Source organism: Ranitomeya variabilis, chromosome 5, assembly GCF_051348905.1.
Source record: "Ranitomeya variabilis isolate aRanVar5 chromosome 5, aRanVar5.hap1, whole genome shotgun sequence".
In the NCBI taxonomy this organism is placed as follows: Eukaryota; Metazoa; Chordata; class Amphibia; order Anura; family Dendrobatidae; genus Ranitomeya; species Ranitomeya variabilis.
This window is the reverse complement of record NC_135236.1, coordinates 541,333,875-541,349,831: the sequence shown is the minus strand read 5'-3', so window position 1 is coordinate 541,349,831 and position 15,957 is coordinate 541,333,875. Positions and strand designations below refer to the sequence as shown.

The 15,957-nt window shown below is 44.6% G+C and overlaps 1 protein-coding gene across 2 annotated transcripts in view; it reads left to right on the top strand.

Moving 5' to 3' along the window:
• The window catches only part of ARHGAP26 (Rho GTPase activating protein 26), a 588,303-nt gene that overhangs the window by 374,867 nt on the left and 197,479 nt on the right, over window positions 1-15,957 (top strand). Inside the window, exon 20 of one of the 2 annotated variants that reach the window (XM_077265841.1) lies at window positions 10,903-11,062. In XM_077265841.1, the coding sequence (XP_077121956.1) occupies window positions 10,903-11,062 (160 nt within the window). The remainder of the gene's footprint in view (window positions 1-10,902; window positions 11,063-15,957) is intronic. The other variant, XM_077265842.1, reaches the window with a different exon arrangement.

Below are 15,957 nucleotides of genomic sequence, written 5' to 3'. Positions count from 1 at the left end.
TTTCTAGAGCAGTAATGCAATTCCAATTTCATGTTTACATGCTATAGCATTTCAGAGTGTAACTTTATTTGTTAGTCATGATAAAAGTGAGGTGCATTTTTTTTCTGTATGATGTGTAGTTAACTAGAAATGCAAATTGTTTATTGCTGATGAGAAATGTATAAAGTAAGCAGCTATCCCTGCTGGAATTGCAACTAAGCTGAACAACTGTCCATGTACTCAAACTAAATGTGAAGTTTATGTGAGGAATCACGTTTTTCATATCAAGGAGGTATATAGAAAATGTAGCATGAAAATGATAATACGTGTGCATCTCTGAGTACGTGCAATAGTCTATTTGCTAGAGCTTTGGAGAAGAATCATGTAGAATCCTTTGAAAGCAAAAAATGATTTCTCTGATTAAAAGCATATTTTCTGGCAAATCTCTCAACGTATTAATAACAGCACCTGTGTGAAGAGCCAGAGGGAGTTTGTGCCCGGATTCGCATTTAGTCTGCACACAAGCTTTTACTTATTTATAGAAATGGCCAATATTCAATGTATTCACACATTCATGTGCCACGGTCTATGATTTATGAACTGGCTGCAAACCTCCTGATCGAAACGCAGCAACTTAAAGGCACCTATGAGGCTGTCAAGTTCATGCCAGGAAACCTGTGGCCAGTCCATGTATTGGAGATTTGTGAATATGGCCTGAATGTGAAAGCTGGAATTGTGTCCTGACTGGTGACAAGTATCAACTTATCAAACTTCTGCCGACAGGTGGGAAAGCAATGCGGAGAACCTTGGGTGCGCACCAGGCTCCAAACACTACGGGTTTGATTCATCAACGCATTTCCGCCAAGTTTTCTTTGCATGAATATCTACCAATTTTTCACTTTTTGATTTGAATTTTGAATTCATCAAACAATTCACTTTTTTTTCAAATTGTCTTTTGTGGCTTAGTTAGTTTTTTCATTTTGATGTCAATATGACTTTTCCAGATGTTTTAGATAGGTTTATGAAATTACTTTTTAACACTGTATCAAAATTTGACTCAACTCTTCTACTCCTGTTCCCACCTGAAGTGTTTTTACATGTGCCTGATATACCAACGCTATAAATACAGTGACAGTTAACAGCATGAGTCAAAGGTAGCAGCTTCCTAGACTACAGAGGTATTTGTTGTCCTCAGTGCTAAATATATAGCATATATAGTGTGTATGAGAGCCAGGTAGGACTGGGTTAAATCCTAGCGCTGTAAATCTTAATTAGATGTACCTGGCTAGCTTTGACTGAGAACCAGGACATGTGTTCACCTTGCTCTCTCTGTCAGCTGGGGAGCTGAGCAGTGTGGGTTGAGGTGGAGCTGGGGAGAGACAAACCAGTCTCTCTGAAGGGAGTGTGTAGAGGGCCGTGTGCACCAAACTTCAAGTATCAGCGATTGCTATGGACAATAGCTGTTTTGTTTGAATGACCTGGGACTATCTCAGCCATGTGCGAGTAGCCAGGGTCTTTTTTGTTTAGTTATCACCTGGACAAAGCTAGGGATTTTTGTGTTCATGGTTTTGTTTTTGGTGCTGTGCAAACAGTGGAAATGTCAAATTGTTTTGACACAAGAATCCCACTACTGAGCGTGAATCTTGGCAGACGCGGTACTGTATAAGGTGCGCGTCTCTGACTGGGGAGCACCTAGATAGAGCAGCACAGAAAGGTTGTCAGTGCCAGATCCCCCCCTGGCATCACTCCCCCTTAGTGATGCACTAATTGGAAGACCCCCGGCCGGCCAGTGGTCACTAGAGGGGAGGGGTCCTGCGGCCACTCCTACAGGGGTTAAATCCAGGCGTCCGGCCGGGAACTTTCTCTTTTCCTCCCGGCGGACACCTGGAAGCATTGTTTGTCCCTGTAGTAGTGATGTCGGACCCCCTGGTTGAGGCCTTGCAGAGGAGAGCGGCACAGAAAGGTGAGAACTGGCTTCAGGCCATTGTCGCCGACATCAGGGCTCAGCTTTCTGTGCCCTCTCCCGACCCCCTGCTCACACCCCCCTCATCTGGTCTGGTCGGGTCAGTTTCGTCCACCCTCACGCCCCCGGGGCCCCTTATGGTCGCCTCACCTTCGGCCTGCTCGCTAGCTGGGGGGCGTCCTGTGCGGCCTCCCCACGGTCCGGAGCGGGAAGCGGTGATGCCCCTATCGTCCGCGCAGCGGTCCGGGGGTCTCCCAGCCGCCGAGGTTGGACAGGCCTCTCGGAAGCGGCGGGGAAGGGCCGGGCGCCGCACACGCCGCAAAAGCATAGTGGCCCCCCTGGCCGACGGGGCACCGGGCTGCGCCGAGCGGCGCGCAGCGTCGCCTCCTCTCCCCGTGGCTCCGGTGGCTGGCGGCGAGCAGGCGGGCGGCGCTGGGCGGCGCGAGGCATCGCCCCCTTCCCTGGCTGCTCCGGCGGATCTCTCAGCTGCGCGGGGGGGCAGGCGGTCTGCCCGCTTGCCCCGCGCCCCGGAGCGGCTCCAGGTTGGGGAGGGGGCGGCCATGCCGCCTCGCAGCTGCCGGCGTCTTCCGGCTCCCTCGTCGGGCTCAGTCCGGCGGTCAGAGGTAGCCCCGCTCACCAACTTCCTGTCCCCCCCACCAACTTCCTGTCCCCGCATTTCAGCGCTGAGAACAGCGCTGGCCGGTCCTCCGTTACCTTCCCTGCGGGCACATATATGCCGCCCGCAGAGGGTAACCTGGAGGCCGGCACTAACCCTGCATGGCCCCCAGAGCGCGCTGATCGGTCAAACCAGACCGTTCAGCGCGCGGTTTTCCCACCAGGCCTGACCTCCAGCTTACCCCCGGCAGACGCAGCACTGATGCCTGCACGGGGGTATCAGGGGTCAGGCCGTATATGTGACAGGTCAGCTGAGGAGCGCGAGGTTCGGTCCAATAGGACCGATCAGTGCGCTCAACAGCTGTACAGCGGGAATCACTGCGTAACATCATTAAACGCACCAAACACAGACACATTTACACCTCCCCCCACTGACCAAATCCCTAATAAATATTTTCCGTTAACCGCCCCGCCAAATCCCAGCAATGGGGCTGAATACAGTTACCCCCTAACTCCCCCCCTTTTCAGTAGCACTGCGGGACCGTACACTGACGGTAATCCCCCTAGTAACAATGTTAGAATCCCCCACGTTACACCGCTAAGTAACGGCGGACGCAGGTGTAGACGCCGAACGTCCTCCCATTCTTTCTCTGATGACTCCCGGCACCATTCGCGCTACCCCTCTAAACGCCCCTCCCGTCACAGACGGAGACGCAGCTCCCATGGGAGCCGCCGCAGATCCCGGGCCTCAGGATGGCTGTCATCAGCAACATCCGAGGGGTCCGATGTATCGCTGAGCACGGATAGGAGTCATCGCGCACGGGTCAGATCCTCTAAATCACGGGGACCCGCTAGGGCTTTCAGCCGGGGAGAACAATCCCCCGCGGCTTCCAGCCACAACAACCACGCAGTCGCTGAAGACAGAGCCAGTAATCCGCCACGATGTGGTTGTAACCGGGCTCCAACGCACGATGCTCAGACCATTGGCCAGCACATCGGCCAGTCCCTCGCTGTAGCGGGAGCCAGAGTTTCCCCGTCCTGCGACATCCCCCCGTCAACATCTGCGGGGGTTCCGCCAGGATCGGAGTACACTCGTCCAGAGTCACACAGCGGTGAGTGTTCCAAGGGTGGAAAGGAAATGTTACAAGAAAGGGAGCTGACTTCAGCGGTTAAGGAACTAATCTTACAACTGTCACACTCAAGCGGAAAAGTGGCGAATAATACAACGCCACAGTCAGCAAATCTACACAAAGACGCCTTCTTCTGCGGGATCAGCCCGCTAGGCGCCCATATAGATCAGGAAACTAGAGAGAAAATCTGGAGTAACGATTATATTGACATATGGTCGCTGTTATCAGCAGACCAACAAACGGTGGATAAACCTAACGAGACGGGTTTCGATAGGGGGAGATCGATAATTGCATTAACCATGAATAATTGGCTCCAGGCCTTCGCAGTATTGGGCTGTATTATGGGCCAGAAACATCCGGAACGCTGCTCCGAATTGTTTATATATCAGGACATGATATATAGTTCATACAAGTCGCACGGCGGTTCAGCCTGGCGGCGGTATGACGAGGAGTTCCGCAGGCGTCTGGCCCTACAGCCCGATCTAGGCTGGGGAGTTAACGCAACGGACGTGTGGTTGCGTTTGATGCTGTCCCAAAAGCAGCCCCCCTTTTCGGTCTCGACCACTAATTACTCCACAGCCGCAGGTCAAAACTCAGTGGTCGTGCGAAAACCCGGGGCCTGCTGGCTGTTCAACGAGGGAAACTGTCGTTTCCACGCATTATGCAAATTCAGACATGATTGCTCCGCTTGCGGGGGGGGTCACCCAGCGTCAAGGTGCACTCGTCAGCCTTACAAAGCGCCTACGCGGCAGAACCCCAGTGAGCGTAGCCGCGATGGCCCCCTGGCTAAAGCTTTAGCCCAATAAGGAAGCAGCTCAGCAGCTGCAAGCGGGATTCTCCGATGGGTTTTTTATTCCCTTTAGGCTAACAAGAACGCCAACCCTATCGATAACCTAAAATCGGCTCGCGATTTCCCCGAAATACTTAGACAAAAAATTGAAAAGGAGGTCGAGTTGGGTAGAATAGCTGGCCCCTTCAAGGCGCTCCCCTTCAAAAACATTAAAATATCACCGCTAGGCATCATACCAAAAGAGGAACCTGGTAAATACCGCTTAATTAATCATTTATTTCACCCAAAGGGCGATTCGGTTAACGACGCAATTTCCCCGGAAGAAGCTTCCGTCTCATACGCGTCTTTCGATAAAGCGGTAGAATTAGTCCGGGCAGCCGGACCCGGCGCCCTGCTAGCCAAATCCGACATTGAATCGGCATTCCGCTTACTACCCGTGCATCCCGAATGTTTCCACCTTCTGGGCTGCAAAGTGGAACAGCTATATTACTTCGACATGTGCCTCCCGATGGGATGTTCCATCTCATGTCACTATTTTGAGCTATTCAGCACATTCCTAGATTGGGTAGTTCGGTACGAAACGGGCAGTAAATCCCTAATTCACTACCTCGACGATTTCCTATTCGTCGGCCCCAAAAACTCTAAACTCTGCTCCGAGCTACTAGAAAAATTCAAATCTATTGCACTCAAATTCGGTGTGCCACTGTCAATTTATAAAAACCAATGGTGCAAATCAGGTTGGCCAGAGAGATGGACGACAACAAAATGGGGGCAAGACCCGGCCCTATGTGAAGTGTTTGGTGCAAATCAGGTTGGCCAGAGAGATGGACGACAACAAAATGGGGGCAAGACCCGGCCCTATGTGAAGTGTTTGGGGTAGTAGCAGCGCTGGAGATATGGGCTGTTCAGTTGAGAAACACGAACATTCGTTTCCAAACAAAAAATACGAAAACGGCGAAGAGTTTGAATCACATGTCTTCTTCATCCCTGCCCATACTCGCCCTCTTGCGCCGGCTAGCGCTGATTTGCCTAGAAAACAATATTTGGTGTAGAGCCACTGTGGTGGCGGAAGTAGATGATAATATCATTAACCCACTGTTATTTTCCAATTGGCAGGCGAAGCGCAGTGACAACTGATTTCCTATTACGGATGAGGGAAGGCGGGGCATCGGGCACCTCGGCACAACGTAAACTATCGGGGCTAGCATTTTTCTTTCAATTATTGGGATGGGTAGACGTAACTAAATCCTTCTGCATAAGACAAGCCATAAAAGGTTGGAAAAGGCTTCAGCCAAGCCAAGAATGTCGCCGCCCCATTTCTCTGAAACTATTGCAGGACCTGATCGCGATATCCCCGTCGGTCTGCTCTTCGCAATATGAGGCGGCCCTCATATCGGCAGCTTTTGCGACCGTCTTTTTCGGAGCACTGCGTATTAGCGAATTGCTACCGCGGTCAAAAAACGCGTCGGAAGGAGGCCTAATTAATGAGGACATAGTTATATGCAGTGACGCCCTGCGCAGCAGGGTTAGAAAATCCAAATGCGATCCCACCGGTAGGGGCACATGGGTCCTGGTTAACTCTACAGAGGGCCCAGCTTGCCCACTAAAAATGATTAAAACATACGCCGTAATAAGTCGTTCCGGATAGGGGCTGCCACAGAGGCAGCTAGGGCAGGAGTGTCAGAGGCCGAAGTTCAGAGAATGGGTCGTTGGAAGTCCGCATGCTTCGCCAGATACATAAGACCCGACTTGCTTAATTAACATGTGTTGTCTCTTACAGGGGTTGAAGTTTGGGTGGTAGGAGATTCCTACGTTCACTGGGCCGAAAAGAGGGCTAAACTGCGGCCAGGAGGAACAAATCTCTACATCCCGGGAATAAAAGTTAACTGGAGGGATATCAGAGGCCTCCAGTGGTAAAAGGTGTTCAAGGAGATGGTGGGCATAGCAAGGATGGCGGAACGCCCGGTGATATTGGTGTTACACGCAGGTGGCAATGACCTGGGCAAACAAAAGGTGGCCGAGTTGTACAAATGGGTGACAACGGATACGGAACGGTTCAGCAGTCTGTTCAGGAACATGATACTGGTGTGGTCGGAGATAACACCACGGGCCGAATGGCGTGGTGCAAGAGATAAAAGAGCCATAGAGCGGACAAGGGTGAAATTCAATGCTCGGATTGGAAAATATGTGAGAGGAGGAGGCGGTATCGTGATTCATCACCAATACCTACAAAAGAAAAACACGCCACAATTAAGACCGGACGGAGTTCACCTAACGGACATTGGCCTCGATATTTTTCTGTCTGGTTTACAGGATGGGGTTGAACAGGCCCTAACATTGATGGGTGGGGTCGGAGTCCCGCGTAGGTAATACACGGGATCCTCCGTGGCGGAAGAAGCGGAGGAGGGCAAAGGTCATAGTCGCTCGTTGGTCCAATTCCCATGTCGATCACGGACAGGAGCTCGGCGCGAGCGGCCGTTATGATATGTAATTGCCCTTCTCAGCTTATTTAATTAATAAACTGTGACCGACCTGTTCAACCCACCTAGGACTGTGTGTGTTTCATTGCGGGATTGATGGGAGGGGGGAAGGCACTGGTTACGACACCCAGGTCTCCACAGTCTGGCAGACGCGGTACTGTATAAGGTGCGCGTCTCTGACTGGGGAGCACCTAGATAGAGCAGCACAGAAAGGTTGTCAGTGCCAGATCCCCCCTGGCATCACTCCCCCTTAGTGATGCACTAATTGGAAGACCCCCGGCCGGCCAGTGGTCACTAGAGGGGAGGGGTCCTGCGGCCACTCCTACAGGGGTTAAATCCAGGCGTCCGGCCGGGAACTTTCTCTTTTCCTCCCGGCGGACACCTGGAAGCATTGTCCCACCCTCCCTCCCTTTTAAAGGCTAAAGATGATACTAACCTGCGGGATGATGTAAATTTGTAAATGATATTGTAATATTTTACGTAAAAAAAAAAAAAAAAAAAAATTATACGTATGTGATATTACTAACCCTAGTAACCGTTATTAAGTCACAGCGGAAGAAGCGGAGGAGGGCAAAGGTCGTAGTCGCTCGTTGGTCCAATTCCCATGTCGATCACGGACAGGAGCTCGGCGCGAGCGGCCGTTACGATATGTAATTGCCCTTCTCAGCTTATTTAATTAATAAACTGTGACCGACCTGTTCAACCCACCTAGGACTGTGTGTGTTTCATTGCGGGATTGATGGGAGGGGGGAAGGCACTGGTTACGACACCCAGGTCTCCACAGTCCTGCAAGTGTAATGGCAATCCAAAGGAAATGTCTTTATTCAGTTTATAAGTGGCATGGAAAATTAAAGACCCTAGCCCACACACAGACAACTACCTCACTCCATGAACCCTAACTTACAAATAACTACCGGTAAATTAGATCTTTACTGAGGTCCCTCAACACTCTGGCCCTCACTGTCCCTCTTCAACACTGGCACTCACCGAGCTCCTTCAGGTTCCTTCTAGATGCCAGTCTTCTTAGTACAGAACGCCTGGAGGACACAAATAGCAACTCCCTGCTGTGGGCTCCAGGATGGAGTCGAGGTCTATTTTTAATTATGTATGTATGGGCATATATATGGTGTGTTTTTTTTCCCGAATTTCCATGGCATTACATTTCTTTGAGTGATTATTTTAGTTGAAAAATCTTACATCATGTCTATACTGTATATAGGGCATGACATTGCTCATTTGCTCATTATTCATATTGCAAAGTTACACAACATTCAAAGAATGCATTGAATTTCAGAAACATGTAGTCTTTTTTTAAGTTAAAAGTATTAGTGTTTTCAGACATACTGGTTTTTGACAGAATGTGGGAAAATAAATCACATTTGTGTAACATAAATATATTGTATATCATATGTAATAACAGAGATGTCGGCCAACAACCTTGACCTCAAAACCAGAGACTTCTGGGAGCCTGATGACCAAATGTGACTTTTGAGTGGAAAAGTGCGAATAGCATAGCGTTGTGGTCTGATATTTTAAACATTTAGAAGATTGACTACGAATAACGATCTGCCTTGTGAAATGCTTGAAGCCTTAAATCTGTTACCCATAAAATATATTAGGGAAAGACGGTTGTGTCCTGGTTTATTCCAAGCCTGTGTTTTACAGAATGATATTGAAAATGTGACATGGATGTTGCTGTGCAGCATTTTTATTCATTTATTTAAGTTGCCTTTTAAAACCTTTTTATCACAATGATGTGCATGGTATGATACATTTGTCAAAATCCACTAGGCACTGCTTTAAATCACGTTATGTCTGGTGTACATGTGTAACTATATTTGAAGCCCAAAATGGTGAATGTCGGTGATATATTTAATACATTTTACAATTCCTCGTATAATATTGCTAGATACCTCAGATTTATCAAGGTGGGTGTAAGAAGCGTCTAAAATTAATTGAGGTAACCAGATTGGAAGTGTCTCTGCGCTCTCTGGAATTATTAATAAAAAGCTGGAAGGAAAGTAAAAGCGCAAGCGCAATAGGGTCTTATCTGGGTATAGAGAAATATCTCTAATCAGATTTTACTCACCAGATAGAGCCCAAACACAGGCTCATAGAAATATTAGCTGCTGCAGATCCACCGGTCTCCTCCTGACCAGCCAGAGTAAAAAAAAAAAAAAAAGGATAAAAAGGTGGATTAACTCCGCGTTGCTTGAAAGATAGAAGTCTAAATGGATATTCAGATGAAAAAGTGGCTTTATTTAACGCGTTTTGGAGTTCTATGACTCCTTCATCAGGAAACCACAAAAGTATATACTTTTGTGGTTTCCTGATGGAGTCGTAGTACTCCGAAACGCGTTGAATAAAGCCACTTTTTCATCTGAGTATCCATTTGGACTTCTATCTTTCAAGCAGCGCTGAGTTAATCCACCTTTTTATCCCATTTTTTTTTTTACGCTCTCTGGAATCATGGCACGAGTTATAGTAGGTAAAATTGCAGGTTTAGTGTTGACGTGTTTTGGAGTCCACCAACTCCTTCCTCAGGACAATCATACAAAAATAGCCAAAGCTGGTCCAGACGAAGGAGTCGGTGGACTCAAAATAAAGTTACAGAAACACTTCCAATCCGGTTACCTTAGTTGATAATCTATGGATGCTTCTGCATCTGGTCTTTAGGCTCTTTAAATGTTGTGTCTCACAACCTTACAGGGTGAGCAGTTTTATCATTCATTAATCAAACTTTTAACCTGGAATAGGGCAGTCATTCACTATTGCCAGTGATCTGTATTTTGTTTTTTGTTTTTTTACCATATAGTTCCATATAAATTTTTTGGTGCATTGAAGTTAGATGGGGTTGTACGGTTTAACATTTTTTTGTTAAAATAAAATAACAAATGGAGCTGTTGGTACACTGTCCCTGGAACAGCACTGCCTCTCCACCACCACTCTGCTCTATGTGCATACGCTTCAGGGTATGTGCACACGTTGCAGAAAGGTGTGCGGATTTTTCCGCACTGATTTTGGTAAATCCGCACTGCAGATTTACTGCGGAATTACAGCGGTTTTTGTGCTTATTTCACCTGCTGTTTTACACCTGCGGATTCCTATTATTGAGCAGGTGTAAACCGCTGCGGAATCCGCACAAAGAATTGACATGCTGCAGAATAAACAACGCAGCATTTTCAAGTGTTTTTTTCCGCAGCATGTGCACTGCGGATTTTGTTTTCCATAGGTTTACATGGTACTGTAAACTCAAGGAAAACTACTGCAAATCCGTAGCTGCGGATCCGCAGCAAAATCCGCAACGTGTGCACATACCCTTATAATGCATCATTTTCAAGAGAAGTATCACCACTTGCCCTTTGTATCTACCTTTGAGGCAATATGCAGTGAATCCTTGTGTACTCCCTTAGGCTCATCAGCGCACTGAGCATGCGCCAGGGAGGCAGTGGTGATGCATGTCTTAGCCAGTCATGAGTCTTGCAAAGGGCTGGCGGTAACAGCTTGCCGAGTCCTGTGTCACTGGGGCCACCCTAGACACACAGTGCGCCGATGATTCTGAGAAGTGTACTCCCGGCTTACAGCCCATTCTCAGGGAGGCAGAGATGTGCAAAGAGCCAGCAGTGACATTGCTCCTGCAGGGAATGTCACTCATGTCCACATGATTAGTGGGACAATTATTCCGGGGAAAACAGCGCCCCCACACCTAGTCGGCCACCAATTATCATATCACAAACCCACTCATAAAATTGACTTTAGGCATATTAAGAAATCAATAAGCCACAAAAAGGTGGTAGTTAGGGATAAATAAATACGTGGTGGTGGATGGGGGGCCTGGGGAAACTGACATGTTCCCTTTACTTGTATTTCAATGTCACAGGAATTTTCTGAGCTAGAGGACCTTTATGATGCAATGATGTAAATACATGTTTGGTTTGCTTTCAGAAGTGAAGAGGAACAGTGTAAATTCGAGTGCAGAGTCGGTCAGTTCATCTAATGCAAACAGCTCTGTGAACTCCAGCTGTGTCCAGCGCACCAACATGAATAATCTCAACTCCAGTGATCCTGACCTGGAAGTCATTACAGTTAGCAGGCCAAATTCCCTGTAAGTACTATTGCGTGCTAGACCAATCAGTCTGCACCACAGTCTTCATCTTGTCATGTTTCACTTGTCTTCAGAGGATCAGTTTCTTAAGCTGAAAAGTGTTTTCTCAAGTTACAGTAGTAATTTGCTTTAGGGCGGTGATCGTAAGCCGAAAATACTTTAACTTAAGACCATCACGTATGTCATGCAGAATAATTATGTTTGAGAACAAGGCAGAAAACCAGTAGAGATAAAACCTGACATGTAATAGTCATAAAGAGCTGCTTGTTGGTTGTCAATCCTACGTGGAGAACAGACGTTTCTTCAGGTTCTTGTGTACATAGAGTATCAGAAAATACAACTGTCACCCTCACCAAGTGTCCAGAGGAGAACCGCTCATCCTTGCACTAATGAATATCGGTACAGGGCATTAATATGTGATGTACTAGAATATAGGCAGAGCTACTAGATCGCCAAACAGTGCCGTTCAAACCAGCTGACTCTTTTGTAAATTCACTTTTGGGGGGCACTTTCTAGGCCATGGTGTAAGAGTGAGGTCCGAAGTTACAAATATTTTATACCAAAAATCGATGCCAATTTACAGTACAAAATGTAGCATGTATTTGATGACATTCTGCTGAAAAACTCCACCACATGTGGACTTTCCTTAACCCTCTTTCTGTGAGTTGTTTGGGGTTTTTTTTCTTCACATTTTGCAATTCTTGTATCACCGCAATTTTTCCAGTTTTGTCATGTGCAAAAAAAGACAAAACTGAGGTAAGTTACAGCTGGCTTTCTGACGAAACCCTTGAGATAACAAGCTAGTACTTGAGCTAAGTATGGGGCTATTTTTCCTACCTAGATTGCTTCCCAGTACTGGGGTTTATAATGAAATATAACTCTCTGTAACTGCCATGATAGAAACTTGAAATAGCATTTGACAACACATTTTGTTATATTATGTCTTACAATTTCTCACATTTTGTCTATTTAGTCTTGGAGATGTTGCTCCTCCATAATTGGTAGCTGCAGGATGGGAGACTTCATGTTAGTCATTGTGTTATTCATGCCTAGATGTGTTTCTTAAAATGTTTTTAGTTTCTTGAATAAATATACTGGGATACCAAATTATTGCTCTGTATAGTGAAATTACCAATCTCCTACAAAGCCTAGCCAAAGGCTGGACTTCTCAGGAGCACCAAGACTTGGCGAATGGGGCCTTCAGAAGCACAATGCCTGCCTTAGTAATGCAGCAGACACTTGCGATTGCTTGCATGCAAGTCACAACCGCCTGATGAATGCTGCAGTAAGAGTCTGACTGTACCATCTAAGTGTTATAAAAACAAGTGAGCTAGTTTCAGTCTCTGTTGTTGGAGGCATGTGCAGGCTATATAACACAGCCAGCATCCATTCTGTTTGGAGCGTGCTCCGCTCTAGAACCCGCTCCATACACCCAAACCCAATATAGAGATGTATGGTACTGGAACTTACTACATCGTCAAGGGGTTAGAACATAAATTTGCACCTAAAACTTGATGCAGATTTCCAGCTTTCAGAAGAATCATGAGTGTTTACACATTTTGGAAAAACAAACTGTTTAATTTGGGGCACGCCACAACCATCATCTGTATCATCACATCATAGAGGATACAATAAAGAACTTAAGTTAAATTTATAAAAATGGTCATAAAATGTAGTCTACAGCCCACCACCATCTGCTGGTGGTTTAAGATGGTCCCTAGACAGCATAAGCCTGCAGCTGATGTATATTCCAACAAACCTCACATACAAGTCAATATTTACACACACAAGCAATGTAAATATATTCGATCAAGATGTGTAATATTCATGTACACAACAATTATCTTTTTTTCTCTATAAGGCTACGTTCACATTTGCGGCCAGCGCCGCAGCGTCGGGCGCCGCAGCGGCGCCGCATGCGTCATGCGCCCCTATATTTAACATGGGGGCGCATGGACATGCGGCGCACTTGCGTTTTGCGTCGCTGCGGCGCCCGCGTCGGGTCGCAGAGGACGCAGCAAGTTGCATTTTTGCTGCGTCCAAATTCAATGAAAAAAACGACGCATGCGGCGCAAAACGCAGCGTTGTGCATGCGTTTTGCTGCGTTTTTGTTTGCGTTGTGCGCTGCGGCGCCGACGCTGCGGCGCACAACGCAAATGTGAACGTAGCCTACTACACTCAAAAAGACCCATTATATATCTGTTATCCAAAAATGTGTTCAAAATAAATGCTGCATTTCAAACAGTTAATATTGCTGCCAAAGTCTGCATTCTTTGAGAGTCCAACATAACGTGTATAAAATTTTACTTGAAGAGAAACTCACCAAGTTGTTGCAGCCTATTCTGAGAGCAAAAACACAACAAAATTCACCCTAGCGAATTAATGTCCACAAATAACCATGAAACCAATATCAAAAGTGAACATAGATCAAATAATCACATAGAAAAAATATATATTAAAAGATAATTTTATTTAGAATAAGAAATAATGAAAATTACAGAAAAGAAGAAAAGCAACAAATAATACTACATCATCTTACAAAGTATATATTTAATGAGGAGACCAGATCCATATAATAAAAAAGATACTAGAAAAATGTGAAAACTCATATAAATATATATAACCTTCCAAAGTGCAAAAAGAAAAAAACAATAGATGGTACTAATAATAGGCCATCTATCCTAATAAAGTGCATATGCATCAATAATAAATAGTCTAACCCAGACAACTAAAGTGCATAAATCTCTGGAAAAATACTAGTACCAGTGTGAAGATGATCCGTGGCCCTCAAGGACTCCGACCCCAAAGTACGTTTCACCTAAGTGGCTTTTTCAAGGAGTGAAGACAAAGTGAGACTGAGGTGTTTCTTATACATAGCCCCCACCAATCAAATGGAATCAGGGGAATCATGTGAGCAAAATAAATAATTAACCCTGCTAAAAAAAATATATATATAAATATATATATGGAATCCAATGTTTCACTCATTAAAATACATCCTAGAACAATGAACACTTAATATATAATAAAATTAGAAGTACATAAAACACAAAATACGGCAAGACAGGAAGTGACATATTCCTATATAAATTAACATAAATAAACAAAGGAACAGGCACCTCGCATAAAAAAGATCAATACATGATCTGACAATAACCGATCACATTAAACAGTGCACAGCAGTGAACGTAATAAAATAACATGAGCAATAAGCCCAATATACGGCGATACCGGAAGTAACATATCGTGTACATCTATACATATATATACATATACAATTACCACATAAACAGAGGGGAATACAATACCAAAGTGATCAATCTCATTAAAAGGAGTAAAATCGTGAAACACTATGTGGAGCACAGACCCAGAGCTGTCACCGCCAAACCGGAAGTGACGTTGCGGAGTAAAACCGGAAGTGGCGTTACGGAGCCTGCACAGCCACAATGGAAACCTAGGCAACGCATTACCGCAGCAATTAGCGTCCTACATCAGAGTAAAGGCAACCAGTAAATCCCGTCTACCGCAAGTAACGTAGTGCTATATGTAATATGCCCCTAAAAAGGTGTCCAAATGTAAATTGCATAAAAACAAAAATAAATAATTAAATAAATCACTAAATGCAAAAAGAACATAAGCTAATTACTACAAAGTGAATTTGATCTTGTACACAAGCGAAACCATAAGGCCGCTAGTGGACAGACAAATAAAAAATATACATATATATATATATATATATATATATATATATATATATATATATATATATAACATTACCCCTCAAAAAATAATAAATATATTAATAATAATAAATAATAAATAAATAAAAAATAAATAAAAAGTGCAGTGAAACACATGTGCGAGCGAGTGAGAAAAATGTAACACAAAACAAAAAATACACATTTTATTCAAGTACAACAAAACATGGGAAATTCCTTCCGATATCCCCACCAGATTTGAATGCCAACAAGGACCTGAAGATAAAATAAAATAAAAGCAGGAAAGAAAATATATATATATATATATATATATATATATTAATAAATGTTAATAAAAACCTACAAATAAGCACTAAAAGACATCTGCTAAAATATGTCTTTTAGTGCTTATTTGTAGGTTTTTATTAATATATATATTTTTTTTTCTTTCCTGCTTTTATTTTATTTTATCTTCAGGTCCTTGTTGGCATTCAAATCTGGTGGGGATATCGGAAGGAATTTCCCATGTTTTGTTGTACTTGAATAAAATGTGTATTTTTTGTTTTGTGTTACATTTTTCTCACTCGCTCGCACGTGTGTTTCACTGCACTTTTTATTTATTTTTTATTTATTTATTATTTATTATTATTAATATATTTATTTATTATTTTTTGAGGGGTAATGTTATATATATATATGTAGATTTTTTATTTGTCTGTCCACTAGCGGCCTTATGGTTTCGCTTGTGTACAAGATCAAATTCACTTTGTAGTAATTAGCTTATGTTCTTTTTGCATTTAGTGATTTATTTCATTATTTATTTTTGTTTTTATGCAATTTACATTTGGACACCTTTTTAGGGGCATATTACATATAGCACTACGTTACTTGCGGTAGACGGGATTTACTGGTTGCCTTTACTCTGATGTAGGACGCTAATTGCTGCGGTAATGCGTTGCCTAGGTTTCCATTGTGGCTGTGCAGGCTCCGTAACGCCACTTCCGGTTTTACTCCGCAACGTCACTTCCGGTTTGGCGGTGACAGCTCTGGGTCTGTGCTCCACATAGTGTTTCACGATTTTACTCCTTTTAATGAGATTGATCACTTTGGTATTGTATTCCCCTCTGTTTATGTGGTAATTGTATATGTATATATATGTATAGATGTACACGATATGTTACTTCCGGTATCGCCGTA